Source organism: Macadamia integrifolia, chromosome 13 (assembly GCF_013358625.1).
Source record: "Macadamia integrifolia cultivar HAES 741 chromosome 13, SCU_Mint_v3, whole genome shotgun sequence".
In the NCBI taxonomy this organism is placed as follows: Eukaryota; Viridiplantae; Streptophyta; class Magnoliopsida; order Proteales; family Proteaceae; genus Macadamia; species Macadamia integrifolia.
Genome location: NC_056569.1, coordinates 24,334,723 through 24,355,028, shown reverse-complemented (window position 1 = coordinate 24,355,028; position 20,306 = coordinate 24,334,723). Strand labels below are relative to the sequence as shown.

General features: G+C 37.0%; 2 protein-coding genes across 2 annotated transcripts; both read left to right on the top strand.

Annotated features, from left to right (window-relative positions):
- The first annotated feature begins 4,218 nt into the window (after window positions 1-4,218).
- On the top strand, window positions 4,219-5,448 carry LOC122060224 (fatty acid desaturase 4, chloroplastic-like). Its single transcript, XM_042623415.1, has one exon. The coding sequence runs from the start codon at window positions 4,608-4,610 to the stop codon at window positions 5,364-5,366; it is 759 nt and encodes a 252-aa protein (XP_042479349.1). The 5' UTR covers window positions 4,219-4,607; the 3' UTR covers window positions 5,367-5,448.
- A 2,843-nt stretch (window positions 5,449-8,291) lies between these two features.
- On the top strand, window positions 8,292-10,074 carry LOC122060024 (high mobility group B protein 3-like). Its single transcript, XM_042623155.1, has 7 exons — window positions 8,292-8,461; window positions 8,582-8,686; window positions 8,811-8,868; window positions 8,988-9,032; window positions 9,261-9,341; window positions 9,425-9,493; window positions 9,748-10,074. The coding sequence occupies exons 1-7, from the start codon at window positions 8,406-8,408 to the stop codon at window positions 9,766-9,768; spliced, it is 435 nt and encodes a 144-aa protein (XP_042479089.1). The 5' UTR covers window positions 8,292-8,405; the 3' UTR covers window positions 9,769-10,074.
- Window positions 10,075-20,306: the final 10,232 nt, after the last annotated feature.

Sequence of the window (20,306 nt, the reverse complement as noted above, 5' to 3'; positions counted from 1 at the left end):
GGCTACAAATAAATGAGATTTTTTATGTTTCATCTAACCGCTAGTAAGTGATAACTAAGGGTGTTAATCAGCTTGGCTTTGGTTTAAATGATTCAATTCGGTTCGGTTCACATATATTTAGCTAAAATCAAAAGTGCATCATTTACTAAACTGTTCCACTTTCTGAAACTGCAACCATTTAGTAAATGGTTTCGGTTTCAACGGTTTTTAAACGGTTTCAGTTTCATGGTTTCGATTTCGGTTTATTTCATATGGTTTCTAAACGATTAGCAATCGGTTTGCTAGTTTATTCACATGTTTACTAAAACTTGCTTTTGGTGATAAACGATTCAATCTTGAGAATGTGAAATGCAAACCATTATGTTTTGTTAAAACAACCAAACAACTAAGCAAAAGAAAATATTTTGATAGAAAATAGTCTCAAGCGCATCTAACAAGTCAGTAAGTAATGTTTACAGTAGGGAATTTTTTTTCTTCTCCCCCCCAAATTTATGTGTTATAATATTGAAAAATATATATTTATTATGCTATGGTATAAGCAAAAATTGTATTTTTATCTGTATATATTCTACTTAGTGCATTGGATTAATTTAAACAGCATTCCAAACAATGAGCAAGCTACCTCTATAATTACTCGCAGGCTTGCAACACTCAATCTTTGAATCAAATGAGATACTAATGAAATTTTGCAACCACCTTATTTAATCTTTAAACGGTTTAATAGGATTGGTTTTGATGGTTTAAATGGTTCAATTTTCACGGTTTCAAATCTGTTTGAAACCAATGGGTTAAACAGCTCGGTTTGATTTAAATCCGTTTAGCTAATTGGCCTGAAACTTAAAACCATAACCGAATCATTTACTAAACGATTTTACGATTTCGGTGTAAACGGCTCGATTCGATTTTGATAAACAATTTCGATTTCAAATTCACATCCTTGGTGCTAACATACCTTATTCCTAGATAATCAACTAGCATACCTAATCTTTCCCCTTATTTTTTATATTTCACATCTCAGCTTCACAACCTCAACATTTAAACATGTAAACACAAAGGTAGTCATGTAAATAAATAAATAGCGGGTCATCAATCAGGTACCCGAAGTAGCCAATGAGAATAGGCTCAAATCAAATGATCATTCTCCTCCTTAAAAGTGGCCATGGCCTTTACCCAAAAAAAAAACGAAAAGAAAAAAAGGCCATGGCCAAAAATGAAAATAGGTAGGGCAGTTGTTGGCCCCTGATCCGTACATGTAGGTGAACAGGAGAGGAGCTGAATGACTAGTGAAAGAGTGGCTGCCTGGGTCTTCCATCATTGCTAGTACCTTGCGTAGGGAAAAATGTATCACACATCAGGGGACCATTTTCTGCTACCATGTTATCCATACATGTATTAGGTAAATGGTAGGTAGGGTGGGGGTTATGTTAGGTTGAATATGGAATATATTAAGTAGGGCAAAATGGTCACGGTACATGCAAAAAAATAGGAATACGAAACGTCTGGAGCCCGGTGAATATTCACGTAATTGATATGATTGACACGTGTTAAATATGTTAATCCTGCTAACAGAGTTATAAATAGTTACAACTCTGTTTAATATTATTAATATTTAAATAAAAAAACAATAAAAATCCCAATATAAGCGGACTCCTCCTTTGATTTCGCTTAAAAATCTCGATCTTCTCTCTCTCTCTCTTTTGCTTCTTCTTCAAAGTCGTTCCTTCTTTCTTCTTTATTTTTCAGCGCTCTATAATCTAGTTGAAGTTTTGTTTACCAATCTCACTGAAGATTTGCATCCATGGTAAATTCTCATAGGTTAATAATATCTACCAAATAAGTAATAATAAAATCCTAGATATTCAACAGCTTTATTTACTTTATACATTCAAATTTTTCCTCTGCCATACATGCAAACTTTACTGTCCAAATCCCTTCCCTGATGATTAATATGTAAACATGGTATTTGGATATGTGTGGCCAAGTCTCTCACATGCTCAATGCCTGAAAATAGTTATGTTGATTTGCAAGGAGAGATAGAGAGAGAATTGAGATTTCCCAACAAAATTGAAGGAGGAGTCCACTTAGGTTGGATTTTTATTTTTTATTTATTTATTTATATAAAAAAATATTAGACAAGTTAAGTAACCACGTCCGTCATTTCTCCACCCTAAAAACTAGAAATCAGTTACAATATAAAAAACTAATAGAGCGTTTAGATTAATCTAATATTAAATAGACGGTTAATATTAAAAAAAAGTGAAAATAAGATTGCAATACGTACATCCTGCTATCACTCACCCATTAAGTAGTTATGATTAAAAGTTAGCATGATTATATTATTAGGTTAGTTGAGTCGGTTATTAGGAGTTGTCATTAGTTATTTAACTCAAGAGAAGGGACGGGGTTGTTCAGTATTTTTTACTGTTTTCAGTGAAAGTTGAGTGATTCTCATTCAACCCTAATATGACTTGATCTATGAGATTGTGGGGTCAAATGGACCGATAAGACTAATCAGGCCGAAGGCGTGATTACCTGTCGTTAGGGAAAAAAAAAAGAAAGAGAAGAAGATATGTAGAGTAGTGCTAGTTGGTTGTATTATTTTAGGAAGAGGTAGTGTTGAATTCTCTAAAAGGTCTCTAATGAGATGAGACATTTTTTTTTTTTTTTTTGTTAGAAAAATGAGATGAGACTTGGCTTCTTCCTTATTAAGCCAAATCAATCCATATAATCTCTCCTCTTATTCAACATCTTCTCTCTGTCTTTCATGATTGGTCCAAAGGGAAAACTATGCACCTACCGTTGTCACTAAGAGATATAGTTGCTTTATTGTGGTTGAAACATTGCTTAGCATAGTGTTGTCCACTTTCCTGGGTTAAAAAAATAATTAAAGGAGAGCCAGAGAGGGAGAGAACCATCAAGCATGAAATCGCAGGGCAGGAGCATGACTCCACCAGCTATAAAAAAAGAAAACTTTAAACGATGTAGCAAATGAATGAATATCACAAACTAACTATCACGCATTGTAAGGATTTACCAGGATTTTGGTGCAACTGTAAGATTTCTCCATTGTGATCAGATAGTCATGGGTTAGAGTAAAGAAATAGCCTCTCCGACACGCACTTTATGCCTTTATGGTTATATGCAAAAAAAGTTATCAAGACACTTTCGAAAACTCTAAGAATTGGTCCTCTTGCACTATACTTTCACATGCACATATGTGTCAGGGGTCAACAATTGTCCTGATCACCCTCACGTAGGAATATGAACATTGAATGGGCTGAAAGGGTAACAACAGGATGTAGATGTTGATGTTGGAGGTCGTGTACTTTAGTTATTCTGTCACCGACATGGTTGAGGCTTCTACTTTTCTTCAGTCCCAATCAACATGACCGACCAAGCATAACAACCTAGAAGGTAGTTAGAACTCATCTCCAAGTCAACATCATATCTGCCATTCAAGCTATATTTGGTAGGCAGAAGAAGGGAAAAAAAAAAAAAGAATCTAGAAAAGAGAAGAGAAGAAAATAGTAGAAAATAAATGAAATGGGAAGAAAATAGAAAAAAAAGTATGTATGTTTGACTATCATTAGAAGAGAAGAGCAAAAAAGAAAAGTTTTTGTATTTTCTTTTGTTTTCTTGTGTTTTGGACAAGAATTTTTTTTTGGTAGCAGAAAAAGACTTCACCATTACCAAAGATGAATTTAAAAAAAAAAAAAAAAAATCTTTTCTTGACAGCTCAGCTGAGGACATGCTAAGCACAAAGAGAACTTCTTAAACCCAGATTTTTTTTTTTTCTTTTCTTCTATTGGCTATCAAACACAGCCTTCTAGAGTGATGAAGGGTATTTTTTAGAAGAAAATGAATAGGTGTTGAACTCAGCCATGTATGTTCATGTGAAACAGTGAAAGTATGAGCAGAGGAATTGAACTCAAGAACTCCAAAATGCCTATAACATGTGATTCATATTTAATTGCCTCTATCATATCAAGAGATATTATCTGGTTGGAAGCCCCCCAGCAGCCACTCACTTTTTCCTTCTCAACTTCATTTGGTCCCATGTTCACCTCAACATATGAATCAGGTGTCAACATCTATCCAACGTGTTGCCATCTAAAAGGTACATGTACGTAGAGGAACATTAATGGAAGCAGAGGACATATAGATCAGTTACTTCGAGCGAAACTTGGCTATTGCCTAGGTTGCAATCCCTGGTACCAGCCAAGAGAATGGAATCTCAAGAGTAGGGTGGAGAAATTCACCCAAATTGGGTATTTTCAAAACTGTCCCAGAGATTCCATCCCATGGTAGCAGCTACTTAGCTGCAACCCAGGCAACAGCTAAATTTTTTCCACATACTCCAATATATAAGCAGCCTAAGGGCTCTCGGTTGGTCTCCGCCACATATCGTCTCCACGGACAATGTTTTCCCTGGCACGACCCCAGTGACGAACTCAAATCTCCGATCACATCATTGGTCTCTTCCCTTACTTTTTACTCCTCGACTACTGCTGCTTACTTATATTGCCCTTCGCACATCATAGCTTCCATTGCGAACCACTCTTCAATCACCCCATCCCAAGCCCATCTTACACAACCATCAAGCCCAAATGACCACCACCATGCCTATCGGAACCTCCAAACCCATCTCGGCTGTGGCAACGCCAACCGATCGTGATTTTCAATCAACATGGACTCACCGCGCGTGGGTTGCGATTGGGTGCACTTCCGTGCTTGTTTGTCTAGCAAAGTCGGTCATGGCCGCTTCAGAGAGGAGCCCAGTCATGTGGTTTGTGCCCCTTCTCGCTGGCTACTTCGGCTACCTACTTATGGACCTTACTTCCGGATTCTACCATTGGGCGTTCGACAACTACGGCGATGCCTCGACCCCCTTGTTTGGGTCTCAAATCGAGGCCTTCCAGCACCACCACAAGTGGCCATGGATGGTCACAAGGATCCAGTTCGCCAACAATATCCACAAGTTTGCACGGGCGTTGGCATTCGTGGTTGTTCCCATAGACTTTGTAAGCAAAGATATGGTTGTCCATGCCTTTGTAGGAGTCTACTTTGGGTGTATCATGTTTAGCCTACAGATCCATGCATGGGCCCATGGGACCAAGAGTCGTCTCCCTCCATTAGTGGTGGCGTTGCAAGATGCTAGTGTGCTCATCTCACCCTCACAACATGACCACCATCACCCACCTCATAACAACAGTTACTGCTCAGTGAGTGGAGTATGGAACGAGTTTCTGGAAAGGAAAAGGGTGTTTGAGAAGCTGGAAATGGAATTGTTCCTTAAGTTTGGGGTGCGACCACGGTCCTGGAACGAGCCCAGCTCTGACTCGACTGAAGAAATTAAGGGAGATTGAAACCATATCCGAGCCGTTTATTCGGGCTAAATGATTTTTACAGGTTTTGTTTTTTATTATTTGCTGGTTTGTTTTAATAGTTTTGGACCCAATCTAGAATAAATCGACTTTTAAGCCCAATAAATAAAGCTTTTGCTTTTGGGCTAAAAAATTGAGGTTGTGTTTGGAATGTATTCCCATTCTGAGAATATGCATTTCCTTTCTGAAAATACAGAATGTGTTCTTAACTGAGAATGAGAACATTGTTTGGATAAAATGATTATTTATAATGTATTTTTTGATGTTAGAATGCTCAGACATTTTATCAAACACCTCATGGGCAGAATCTCTTCGATAACATTATATCAATGACTCACAAATAAAAATAAAAAATTTTGAATGGTTCCTTAGATAGTATTGCTTGAATCAATCCCTCAAGTGCCAAGGGTTGGTGAAAACTCTCCGCTTTCACATCGACATTCGTTGGAGTTTATTGGGAGAAGTGATTTTTAGAGAGAAAGAAAAGTAGTTTTTAGAGATTTGAAAGAATGAGACGTTATTCCTTAGGAGAGAAGGTGTCTTTCATAAGATTAGTGGCAGAGCTATTTTCATCGGGTTGTACTGAGAATTGGAGAATGGAGAATGCAAAATAGAAAAATATCCCATTCCAGAATGGGTTGCATTGTTGACCATGTTCTAGAATTTTGAGAATGGAATGTTTACCAAACAATGTTTTTAACCGTCCAAAATGTGTTCTTGGTCCATAATGCATTCCAAACACAGCCTGAACATCTCTGCAAAAACTGTGATCTAATAATAAAAACAGTTTAAAATAATTTACACGGTATAAATCCCCTTCAAAACACTGGAAAGCGTATATAGGATGCTATGACTAACTTTTTTTTTTTAATTGTTTTTGTATGTATTATTAGTTCAATAGCATACCAGTTTTAATAGTTTTTAATCGATTCAAACTCGACAGCTTAAATGGTTTTACTTCTTAAAATTAAAATTGAACCGTTTAATAAATGGTTTCACTTCTTAAAATCAAAACGGATCTAGTTTTTTTTTTTTTTTTAAACGATTCGATTTAATTTTGGTGAACAATTTCAATTTACATTTCACACCCATAATTGCTTCTCTCCAAACCAGTGTTATCAATTCGGCCGAATAATTCGCGAATTATTCGGCCGAACCGAATTTTTTCGAATTTTATCAAAAATTCTGACCGAATCCGAATTAAAAATAAAATTCGGTAAAATTCGCGTTTTTTTCAAAAGCGAATATAAAACGCGAATAATTCGGACCGAATCCGAATAAAACCGAATTATTCGGTCCACTTAAATAGTATTTAAAAAAAAAACCAAAAAAAAATAATAATAATAAAAAAAAACCCAATAAGCTTTTTTGACCGCTTTTTTGACCGAATCCTTAAATTAATCAACCGAATTATTCCGAATAATTCTCCGCCCGAATAATTCCCGAATCCGAATTTGCTAACTATGCTCCAAAGTCCAAACTAAACCACACATGCATGAGTTGTTTGTACATAGAAACTTTCAGGAATCAATTTGCATAAGCTGGATATACATATTCTTGCTTTTCTTCTGAAGGGTCCTTCTAAGGGCGCAATAAAATTACCAAGCTAATTGGATTAACTTTTCTAAATTTGTGCCTTTTGAGATCCCAAGTGAAAATTGAAGTATTTAGATTTCAAAATACAAGGCAAGACCTCTATGCCCGGATGGAAGTAGCATTAGACCTGTGATGTAAATGAAGAAAATTTGAATCGCAATTTGTTTGCGGTTAGTAAATTCTTTTCATAGCCCCCTTGAAAACAAGGCTAGACGAACAACGTTCTCTCCCCATTTAATATTAAAATATAATGAGAAAGAGATTGTTGATTGATCATGTAGCCCTTGCATCAACTCAAGGGCAATTAAGGTTGCTTTATTACAATCTTGTGATGGAAAATACCCTCTTTAATTAATTGGGTACCCAATTAATGATGTAAGGATTGAGAGGATCTAGGGACACGTGTCCATGTATTGGGATGCATGTCCGGGTCCTCCCAGCCCTTGGATCACTTATTAAATACCCAATTAATTGAAGAGTAGCGGAATGACCTGGTGAATACGTATTTTATTAGAAAAACAATATCTCCCCGAAACAAGGATAAAGTTATGTACATAGGGTTGTCAAATCCTAAACTAACTTGTTAAACCGATCAAAAGAGCCCAAATTGAATCGAACCAATTCCTTCTTTGGTTGGCTTTGGTTTGAGGTATTGTGGAAATGGTTAAAAATCTCACATTGGACCAATCGAAAACTGTACCAAACATGGAAAATAGGATCATAGCTGAACCCAAACCGATACCAACCCGAAATTCCATAATTATGTAAATATATACAAGGCAAACGGAACCCAAACCAATCCGGACTCGATATCAAACTGCTTACTACCTGATAAGAGAAAACAGAATCCAAAGCAAACCAAAGTCAACCAAAACGAACCTTACGTTTTTGGTTTGGTTTCGGATTCAACCAGTGTCACCCTGAAATCGATTCAGCCAAATAAAAACCAGACCGAACCGACAGGCTGACACCATTACATATCTACCTCTTCCCAGACCCACGATTCTATACAAACCGGTCTAACCAAGTTAGGCCTAGTCGAGACCAATTCGAGAAAGATTTGACTCTGGAATAGGTTGATCCAAGTCAACTATCCGAGATTCCGAATGGGACTATATCGTTGGCCTTTCGGCCTGATAGGGGAGAGAAGTTTCCGTGAAACGACTATAGATATCTTTTTTCTGCTCGTAACAGAATCACGCTACGTGGCTTTATCTTATTGGTGGAGAGTGGTAATAAGAGAGAAACAAAACGAAATATTCATTCCCGCCAGAAAATCGAAATTCGATCCGAATTCTCTACAAATACCTTCCGCTCACTCTCATTTGTATCTTTTCTCAACTCTCGTTTTTTCTTTCTCGCTTCGTCTCCTCAGTTGGCATTTTGCCTTCTCTCTCTCTGCTCATCGCAAACTGCAAAGACGCCATGAGAAGACCAGCAATTACTTCGATTTCTCACAAGAAACCTGAAGCGCAATCGCGGTAAAGCTCCTTTAAATCCGTTTTACTGGTTTCGTATTTTCTGTTTTTGATCTTTTAATTTCTATATGCCATTCCTGGTATTCTTGTATTTTGATCTCGATCCTTCGACGTTTTCTCTAGAGTTGCGAAGAAACTCAACACAGATCCTAATGTGAAGAAAGACAAATCAAGGAAGAAAGATCCTGATGCTCCGAAAAGACCAGCTGGAGCGTTCTTCGTTTTCATGTTAGTTTTTCTTTGCCTAGATCAGATTCCTATCGCTATGTAATGAAAGTGATCCATCAGATCTGCATATTATGTTCAACTTTAGACCGGATTTATTTTGTCTCTGTGATGATGCGAACGACAGGGAGGAGTTCCGGAAGATGTATAAAGAGAACTTTCCTGATAACAAATCTGTTTCTGCTGTAAGTTTTGAAACTCTGTAATGTTTTGCCTAAATGCAACTTTTGGTAGTACTTCCTGTTTCTTCGTTCGTTTCGGTGCTTTCTGTCGTCAATTAGTTTCTGAGATTTGTTAAGTGCAGGTTGGGAAAGCCGGCGGAGAAAAATGGAAATCAATGTCTGATTCTGTAAGTTTTCTCACAGATCCGATCAATGGAAGAAGGTGTATAAATTCGAGCGAGAAAATGCAAATAATTGCCAGATCTTTTAGTTATAAGCGATCTAGAGTAAACTTCGGATGCAGAATTAGGAAAAATAGATATAATGTCGCTTCTATTATTTAATTTCCTTCAATTGACAACTAGTACTCATTTAGTACGTTTCTGATTTTATTATGATGTTAATATTTCTATCAGGAGAAGGCTCCTTATGTTGCTAAAGCTGACAAGAGAAAGGCTGATTATGAAAAGGCTCTGAAATCATATAACCAGAAAGCTGTAACACCTTTTTTCCGTTTATGATGACTGTTTACCCTTCTTCATATTCCGGAAGTAGAGTTCTAAAATTTCTGCATCATCAGAACGGCGCTGGAGACGGAGCTAAGGATGACGATTCTGACAGGTCGACTTCCGAGGTCCATAACGGGGAGGTAAGCATTTACACAGATTTTCTGCTCTGGATTTACACATATTTAAAAACCTGCTCTAGTACTTAATCAACTGTAAAGTACTGTTCATTTCTTAATTGAGATTAAATCTTTCCAAGCATGTTTGATCATTCAGGGAAGTGAAATTGCTTCTGTTATTGATACCTTGAAATCAATTTTCATTATATTTGCTTAGGCATTACCTGTCTACTGTTACAATTGTTCATTTGTAATTTATCGGTTTTGGTTTGTTGCAGATAGGCGAGAACGAGCCATAGAGTTAGCCAACACTGGAGAAAATGCGAACAGTGGAATTTCTGGGCTGGTTGGTTGGAATAGTTCTTGTTTTCCTAATGTACTTACACAAGCGGTAATTGTGTAAATGTTGCGGCTCTTCCAGGACTGTTTCACTTCTACGTACATTGGTTCATAATACATACTTTAGAGATACAGATACTTCGGTTATAATACGCAGTACATATGAGATGCATATACTACTTTGTAGTGTTTCCAACTATAATAGGACAAGGACAACTGTGTAATGGCAGTTTGCATGAACGTGAAGCATACACTGTTCTCTTTTATTGTCTTTTTTAATTGTGATATGGATTTCGAATTTGGATCTCTCCATCCGGGCGTACCCTGCAACCGCAACTCACACCATCCATGGGTGTGGGGACCACCTTTGTTGTGAGATGGGGTTCGAATGGTACAGCCGGATGGATGGAGAGGATCTGATTTCCTTTTCTTCCCCTCCCCCGAGTAGAGCAATGTCGGCAGTCCACGTTTGATTTGAGTGCCTTTCACATTTCATATTTTCATGTGGTTCTATTTTGATGGAAGGGAAAAGACCTTTGCTATTCTCTGCCATATCATAAATCAGTCTTTGGATTCCAAAAGAGGACATATCAAATTACTAATTGAGACATCGATTTTGATGATGAGGCCTGATCATTATCTGTTGATATATTTTACAGATGTAAGAATTATTTTATTTTTCAAATCAAAAGAATTTGATTGAAAGTATAATGAAATTTATTAACTAAATTTATTATGTTTTAGATTTAATTGTACCATTTCATATAAAAAATGGATATTTGTAAGGATTAATTTAATTTCCTTTCCTATTATTTTCTTTGCAATCTAATGGAGTTTAAAGAATGATATCGTGATTTGTGAATGCAAGAAGTTTCATGTACTCCCAATGTATCAATTCCTTTTTGAATCAAATGACTACGGACCAATGCTGCCTCATATGTTTCCTTTCTGAGAAGCTGCTGCATCCATTTTTTGTGATAAGTATTAAAGGGGTAAGGGTGCAAATGAAATTCCATCTTCATTGAACCCATTTCCCAATGACCCATCCAGAAACATCTCAATTCCTCTCCTCTCAATTTCTCACTAGAAACCCATCTTTCAAAGTCTTTGTTTGTTTCTTTTTTTCATTTAAAAAAAAAAAAACTTTGTTTCAAGGAACCTTTTGATCTTCTACCTCGCGGTTCAAACGTGAAAACTAAAGGAGACCAGACTGACTGAAGCTAGAAACCGAAAATCGAATCTAAACTCTTGTTTAATTGTTTGGTTTCAGTTTGGTCTAATACTGGATTGAAACTGGTTCAACCAGATCAACAATCAAAGCAAACCGATCTATTGATACCTAGGTGGAATTGGCCAGAATCGATCCAAAAAACCTAGAATCGGCCATCAGACAGAAAAACCCAGCAAATCTAGTAAACAGTTAGGTCCCCAAGTAGGAGTTAAAAAAGGAAGAGGGACTGGGGCCGTCGGAGAAGTAGCCCAGTTTCTTATTTCAATTGGACTATGACCACACAAAGAGGCTGTTAGTTGTCCAACAGATGTCTGATGGAAAACATTGACACATTACATTACAAAATTACGAACAGACAATATGATTGATATAATTGTATATCCCCAAGATAATTAGGGCAACAAATTGGTATCATCGTAGACTATGACCAAACACAGAGATGAGTTGACCATGTAGATCAAGATTTTAACCAGAGGGGCCTTCGGTTACATAAAATTGATGAAGTAGATAAGGCTCCTATTCTGGTCTACCAACATAAATATATATATACATATATATATATATATATATTTATATTTATATATATATCAGAGTAAAGCTTCTTGAAATATACATATCGACCAAATCTGCAGCTGCCTTGAACACCATATCCAAGAAGTTTCCCAGTCCAACCTCTCCAAAAGGCCGAAGGGCCTCCTTCCCTCAAGAGGATATTTACTTGAATCATCCATATTAGTAAAAAATATAGCAGAAACACTCCACCCCCACCCTCCAAAAAAAAAAAGAATAAAGAATTACAAAATATAAACTCCAATTTGATACAGATCATGAAGTATAACCTCTAAAATCACAAGGTTAAAAACATATTTGTTGCGGAAAGGGGAACACTGTTCTTCTCCTTTGTATATGATGAGATGAAAGCCAACAAAAAAAATTTGTTCTCCCCAGATTATATTAAAAACAGTGAAGCAAGTTCTTGGGCATGCCAACTAGGGGACCACTCTACCAAAATTTCTTGCATCTTCATCTGCAACATGCAACTGATATCACTATCTAACCATAGCAATCATCTTTACACATCAAAACTTCAGGATGATATGTAGGATTAGTTATACCCAATTACTCATGAGTCCCTTTCTTCTCAGACCCAACCTGAGGCTTGCCAACTGCATTATCACTACACTCACAATATAACCATTATCTCCACAACCTTGGAATCCACAACTCCAGCTCCAACACCCCAATTTCCATTAACTCCTACCCTGCCACGGGCTTGCCTGGAAAGCCTTGATATTATCTTCTCTCCTGAAAGAGTTTCTGCACCCTTCTTCCTTCGCTTTGTGTCAAGGAACCCAGAAGCAAGAGCCTCCAATGCTTTTGTTGTCAATTGCCAGTTTCTTGTCCTCTGCCTCTTGGTATTTACAGTAGGCTTCTGCTCAGCAGTATTTGTTCCCATATCCTCACGGCTAGTTTCAGATGGTAACAATGTCCACTTTGCGCTGGAGTGTTGTGGCTGTCTACCTCCTCCATAGTAAAGGGTTCATCAGTTTCAAAATCTGGTGGAACATGGGGTAGATTAAGGTCAATCAAACTCCGTGGTTGAGGTTTCTCATTAGGTAGTTCACCAAATACATTCCCACTGAGAATCCCTTCATTGCTATCATATGGACTACCTTTAGCAGAACTTGTAGAAGATACCTTATCCAGAGACTCAACCACTTGACAGAAACCATGGTCTCATTTGCATCAGGTGGATCTAAATGGAAAGAAGGCTCCTCTTGTTTCCAGACAGGAGCCACAGAAAGGGTTTGACCCTCTGGCCAAATTGGCACTTTGTCTTCCTCTGTTGCTTCTCAATATTGGCATATGAATTCTCATGATTGTCCAATGGTCCATTAGAAGGAGCCATGTCTGGGTCATCCACTTTCTCCTCGGAGCTATCCCTTTCAGGATCTCTCGAAATGTTAGTTTGGATGGAAGTATTAGTATTGTCGCCAGGTATACTTCTTAATTCTCTCAACTTTGATGGTTTTACTCCACGAGAAAAACTGGTATCCGGTAAACTTAATGAGCTCCAACTTGCAATTTGAAAGGCATGGTCGAAAATAACAATGACGTTGACGATCAGAGAATCCATCTTCATCCACTTTCTGCTGTGAGTCCTACTTACATTCTTCCTGGACATTGCTTTTAAGTGCTTCAACCTCAAGCTCCAGATGCTTTGGATCTGATGCAACTTTGTTCAAGACATCACTTACAGAATCAAAGTAGTGGTTTCCTTTCACAGGTCCCCTTGAGAACTTTAACACCAGAGCATGCTTGGAACCAGCACAATCATGATTCTTAGGCCGCTCAGAGTGCCACTCTTTTGCTAGTAAACAGGGCCAAATGGCTCCCCAAAAGAGCATTTGACCGGGCTTTGCTTAACCAGAAGTCTCCTGTTAGAAACCTGATGATGTCCCAGATGTAAGAGATGAGCATGCCTTGCCAATTGGTATTTCAGGACGAACAGAAATAACTTAATTGGACTTATTGGCTCCATCACAATGCTGGTCAGGTTTTAAAGTGGAGACGTATTCTGCCAAAGAAAATTTCCCCTCTCCAAAATGCCCGAGAGACCTGTGAACTGATCACAACTTATTTGCAGACAGAATAGCGTAGTATTTGCTAAACTGATAAGAATAATAATAATTGATGATACAGTTTGAACATTTTATTAACCAGTCACTACAACAAGAGATTTAGAGAGAGCTGCAAGTATAAGAATTATCATCTAAAGCTTACCAGGGGGATAGAAGTCAATTATGCCAATACAGGAGGATTTATCTGTGAAAATTTGATAACGATATCAGAATCCAAGAATATGTAAATTTATGAGGAGATTGGAAGTAGCATCAAAATGTCTTTCATATTTCAAACACACTTCAAATTAAGTCTGCAAGGGAGAATTAAACATTTTGCTAACTTTGATGAATAGTACTTGGGAGGTTTGTATTTTGCTGACACCAAACTCTTCCTATGGGAATCGACATACTCGTAAGAAAAGCATGTACATGATATGCAAATTTTTAACAATCAAAACATGTAAGAAAAACTGTTATGTTTGTCTCGAATTCTTGACCTGTTTTGAAGATTGACCCTCTCCGACATATTTTGGTGGCGATCCAAATGAGATTTTTTTTTGAGATCTGTGATGGTAGTAGAGGGATTGGGCCAATAGGCAAATCATTAGATAAACACTACAAATAAAATGTTATCAATATTTGGCTGATATTAGCTCAGCAGCAGATAAGCAAATCATCTACATGTATTTTAAATCATAATAATGTTCTGCACAATCTTGGTTCACTGTTCCAATTTCCCAAGCTTTGTTCTTACACATTTGAAAGTTCTAAGCATGGAACATTAACTCCAGATGTAGCAGTGAGCCAATGGATAAACAGGGTTTGTGCGGCCAATCCAATTTAGTTTGGAAAAGACCAAAATTCAGAAAATGGAGTGAGCTTGTCACTTAGGCTACAATTTAGTTTACAAATATTAATACTGCTTTTATGCACAATAAGTTTCATTTATTTTCACAATTGTTTAAAGTACTTGTGATGGAAACAATTTATAGTATTACTGAAAACTACGCAATACCCAACAAGGACATTAACAATTATGATACCTCTGGCAGATTCAGAAGATGAGAGGAACACAATAAAATTATAATGATGATGATGATTATAAGGATCACAGACATAGCTAGGGAGAAAATAAGTGATTATTAATCACAATTATGGCCGTAGATAGGTCCTATCACACACATAGCTAGAATTCTTGCTTATAAGTTCATGGGCTGCATAAGTGAGGGTAAATAGTAACCAAGAGAGCACCAACAATAACTGTACTACCTCTGCTGCGAAGAGCAGATTTGGTTGTTTCCTGCTTTCCATGGCGTTCAAGGAGATCTTAATGAAAGATGAGGAACAAATTTAAACAATGAAGGAATTTAGATAGTGGGATGCCTCCAGCAGTGACGAAATCATCCTTAAATTGACGCTTCATTAAAAGAAGAAATGTGAATTTTTCTTGAGGCATGTATATCAGCCAGAAATGTACTAGTGGAAGATTGGAGCATACCTTTCCTTTCACTCCAAATGAACACTGCTTCAGCAAAGAAACAACAGAAATAATCGAGTTATCATGCACAAGGATTAAAGTATCGGTATCAGTCGCCGTATCGGTCAGCCAAAATTAAGATACGTATCGGAGAGTATTGTATTGTACATGAGATATGCTAAGATACGCCAAAGATACCTACATAAATGGATAGGAAACACTTTTTTAAACATTTTTGCATAAAAAATTTGTTAAAAAAAGCTATTGATAACATGTATTATGCATAAACAATAAATTGAGGGTATCGCATTAAGAATTTAAGGTTTGTAGTTGTCCCATAAATGTAAAATTCTTGGTCCCAACCGTGATTTCCACTTTAGTTTGAGAGAAATATGGCTAACAGCAACTCTGGAACAAAAACCCCTCAAAAAATCTTGTTTTTCTGAAAAATTACCCATCTTGGCCATTATATGACCATAGCGCACTGTATCGTTACATACCGATACTCACCTATACATACCGATACGTATATATACTCATCGATACATACCGATACTCACTGATACATACTGATACATACCAAAACGAATATTTCACCTCGATTTTATATTTTTCATAGAGTATCAATGCGTATCGTATCAGTGTGTATCGATGCATATTGGTATGTATTGTAAGATATATATCGATACGAAAGGATTTTAAAAATTCAATGTATCGTATCGGTGTGTATTGTATCGGTCGGTTGACTAAATTTAAGATACGTATCAAAGGATATCGTATCGGTATCGGAGATACTTTATTTCAAATGAGTAAATGGAGATAAGTTTGTCACCACAGTAACTGCACCAAGAAAAATTGATAGTAGTCAAGGAAAAGTGCCACTACTGTAGTAGTATCAACAGCCAATGATTTGATCAACCCAATTTGCATTTTCATTGGCAAGCTTAATAGTGATAACAATAGAATCTTAGGTCATTTCATTGTGGAGGAAATTTTGAGATAAAGATCCTCTTTTGGATGAATAACTTGAGAACTGAAACTTTTTTCACATAAGCCAGGTGAAAATTTGCAACAATCTATTCCAATAGATTCCCACTGAAAATTGGATTCCAGCCTGACCTTGGTCAAACCATGGACCCCAAATTTAGTCACTAAAACAGTAAACAGAGACTATAGTTTTGTTTTTGGTTTTTTGGTTTTTGTTTTTGTTTTTGTTTTTGTTTTTTTAATGAATGAGGCTATGAGATATTTCACAAAAAACAAGAAAGATATATGAACTTAAAGTCCAGTTAATACTTTAATGGTGTCATAGAATAACCATTGCAAGGTTACAACTGGTCCCACAAATGTGATCCTGATAGGTAGATTTCTTGTAAACAAATTGACAAGCTAGCCTAATATTATTCACAGTTTGAGGATAATGAAAATCCAAATAAATTCTCAGCTTTTCAAGATGTTAAAGTGGATAAAGAAAAGGTTGACCAACAAGTAATTACTTGCCCGTTAGAATAGTTTTTGTTTTCCTGATGTACTTGCACAAGCCGTAATTCAGTAAATGTTGCGGCTCTTCTAGGACTGTAATTTTTTTTTTTTTTTTTTTAACCCAATTAGCCTTTGGGGTCAAGGTGATATCACTGACACAGGATCGGGTCAGTCCGAAACAAAAACTGTTGTGCGGTGGCCCTAAGAAGTTAGGTACAATAATGAAGGTTTGATCACAAGACCTCGCTTCCTAAGGTGGAGTAATGTGTCCCCTCCAAGCCAACTACGCTAACACCTTGAGTACAATTTCTAAGACTTTCACTTCTACATACATGATACATATATAATACGTACTTTAGAGATACAGATACTTCGCTTATAATAGGTAGTACATATGAGATGCATATACTACTTTGAAGTGTTTCAACTATAATAGGAAAACTGTGTAATGGTAGTTTGTATGAACGTGAAGCATACCCAGGGCCCGTTTGATAACGTTTCTGCTGTTTCTGTGTCCAAAAATGCCAGAAACATAAATTCACGTCTCTGGGAACAGAAACGGATTTTTAGATGTTTGACAAACCTTGTTTCTGGAAATGTTTCTTGTAGATTTTTTTTTAGACAATATAATGGAAAAATATCTCTTTCCATTCCTCTATGCTTAATCGATGGACCGCCATTGAAGCTGGAATCTTCAGATGGAAGAAGCTCGCAAAGGAAATGGCGACGACAACCGGCCTATTCGCAGTCCTATCGGAGACTCAGTCTAAGAAATACCGCTTCTCCTAGAAATCGCCCATCACCACTCGGTTCAACTACCTCCATGTCGGCCCCTACCGTCATAGGGAGTCTCATCAGCTTCCACCTCCAGGAGCAATGGAAACCGTCGCAAGGAGTCTCTCGTTGCAGGGAGTCTCTCGTCGCAGGGAGTCTATCATCAGCTTCTCCCAGAAATCCAACGAGAGCGGCAGCGAAGGCGAAGGAAGCATCGTAGGTGGTGGTGGTGGTGGTGGCGAGGAGGATTTCGCAGGAACCCTAAGTTGGGCTTTTGACAATTCCCCCTAAGATGCTCAAGTCTTGAAGAAATCCTCCGCGATCCGACAATCGATGAAGATGTCCAGAATCCAGCGAAGTTTGCCTGCCTGACGTGCAATCTGACCGGCATCATTAAGCTCCGATGATGCCGCCCCTGAGGAAATGCTCGCGAAGGAGTTGCAGACACCCATCGAACGCAGGACTCTTTACTGAGGTCATCTGGGATGAGTTCACCCAAACAAGAGCACTGGATTTTTGTTGATGGTAGTCGTTTCCAGAAACGCATAAACAAGTTCAACTTGTTTCGTTTGGGGCGTTTCTAGAACAATAAATAGGTAGAAATTTCAATTTTTGTTTCTGAAAACAAGTGAAACGAAACAATTTTGTTAAAAGCTTTTTGTTCTATTTCTATCGTTTCTGGATACAGAAACAGCAAAAACGCGTTTCTTGAAACGTTATCAAACGGACCCACAGTATGTTCTCTTTTTATTGTGTTTCTAATTGTGATGGATTTTCCTCTACTTCCCCTCCTCCCGGGTGGAGCAATGTAGGGAGTCACGTTTTATTTGACTTGCTTTCTCAGATTTATGGGGAGGAGAGTGATATTTTTGAAAAAGTGTAGGAGAAACTTGATATTTCGCCCTAATTCAGGGGAGGGGAATGATATTTCCTTTTAACATATATATATATATATATTCCACTCTTCACCTAGGAAAAAAAAAAACAAAAACAAAACAAAACAAATGTTTTAAGTTCATAGAACCACTGATAAGGAATCCAAAAATTTGGAGCTGGACCACCCTATTATTTAATGAGATTGAATCCTAATCTTAGAATTGTTTAAGCTCTATTTGGTTGCAAGGGAAAGTAAAAGGAAGGGAAGTAAAATTTTCATACTTAGAAAATAAATGTTTATAATCATTACCCCATGTGACTATACCATCAACTTCAAATTATTTCATATTTAGTTATTAAATTTCACTTTACTTTGCATCCAAAACCTTTTGCTATAATATGTAAAATAAAAATTACATATAAAATGTGTCATTACTAAATATAGTTAAAAAATTGAAGTAATTTATACAATCACATGGAGTAATGATCATAGTTAGTAAGTTCAGGGACAGCAATAATATAGGAACGGATATGTATGGCAATTAAATGGATCATACGGTAATAATACGTTTCAAAAAATATGGTGCAATAAAACACGTATGGCAATAACACGGTTGCTTTGTAAAAATCCATGATTAAAAATGATTGTTTGAAACTAAATTCTAATCTACCATGCTTTTATGGACACTAAAATCCAATCTGATTTTCCAATTTGAAATCGTTTCCCATTCTTTTGAATTTTCTTAACCCCTAAAAAGGGTATGGTAGAAAGAAATAAGAAGAGAATCAAACCTCATCTCCTCTCGTAGCTTTTACATGTTCTCTTCTTCTTCTTGGTACGAAAACAAGGTTCAAGAAGATGGAGAATAAGTGTTTGCAATCGTTCATCCCAGAGATGCGCTTGAATTTTCTTCAAATTTCCATGGGGGTACAATCTAAGACCGGTCATGGATCAATTTTAAGGCTCACGAACCTCCTCCCTTCAACTTCTTTGATTTCTCAAATGCAGGAGAACACCCGTGTTTCCCTCTTTCTAATTCTTCACATTGTTCGACTGCAACTGTTTGTAAATAATAATCTGTCCAATTCAAATAGTGATTGTATGCTAAATTTCCTAGAAAGGTTTTCATTTCAACCCCTTTTGGAAAATCCCGCCCTTGGCCATCTTTATCCATGTGAGTTATCTCTTTTGAATCTTTCTTGCTTCTCGTTAAAAATTATTTACAAATGCAATCGCCCTCGATTGGATTTTCAACTACCAATGGGAAGAGAACCGGAGGAGAGGAAGGGTTGATTGATTTTCAACAATCGATAGGAAGAGAAATGGAAAAGAGAATGAGAGAGGGGCATTGATGTCTTACCAATTGCCCTTGGTCATTGGTCGCAAAGAATGGAGATGGAGGAGAAGGGGTCACTGGGGTAAGGGTTCCTCATTTTTTTTGTTTACTTAGATGAGGGAAGAAGAAGGGTTATAGTTTCGATCGATTAGGGTTCCTGATAGAAGACAAGGGTCGGTAATCGGGATTTGACCCATTTGGGTTAATCTCTTTTTTTTTTATTCGGGAACCCAAAAGTTTTATTGAGTATGTAACGTATTATACCAGTATTATTCGTGTAAAATACAATTATCTTTAAAATTCGCGTATTAAATGGTTTTTTTGAATTTATACGTCAAATTACAAATTTTTGAATTAAACGTTCATATGCGTGTATTATATACGTATAATACACATATTTTACTAACTATGGTAATGATTATAAAAATATCTTTTTAGGTATAAATTTTCACTTCTCTTCCTCTTAAATATCCCTTGCAACCAAACAAAGCCGAAATAAATAGAAGGATTCTAGGAATTAACCCCCATAACCAATTAGAAAGTGTTCGAATTAAACACTTTTTTAATCATTTCAAACATTTTAATTCCAAAGCTCCTACTTTTTGTCTAGGTGGATATTGAAAGTCAAATCACTTCCACCGTGTCTCTTCCTATACCCAAGCCACGTAAGTACTCTTTTGCTTTTTTCCAGAACTCT

Coding starts and splice junctions, on each gene's coding strand:
- LOC122060224 (XM_042623415.1), top strand. CDS start 4,608: ATGACCACCACCATGCCTATCGGAACCTCCAAACCCATCTCGGCTGTG.
- LOC122060024 (XM_042623155.1), top strand. CDS start 8,406: ATGAGAAGACCAGCAATTACTTCGATTTCTCACAAGAAACCTGAAGCG. Junction 8,869..8,987: donor ATAACAAATCTGTTTCTGCT/GTAAGTTTTGAA, acceptor TGTTAAGTGCAG/GTTGGGAAAGCCGGCGGAGA. Junction 9,342..9,424: donor AATCATATAACCAGAAAGCT/GTAACACCTTTT, acceptor CTGCATCATCAG/AACGGCGCTGGAGACGGAGC.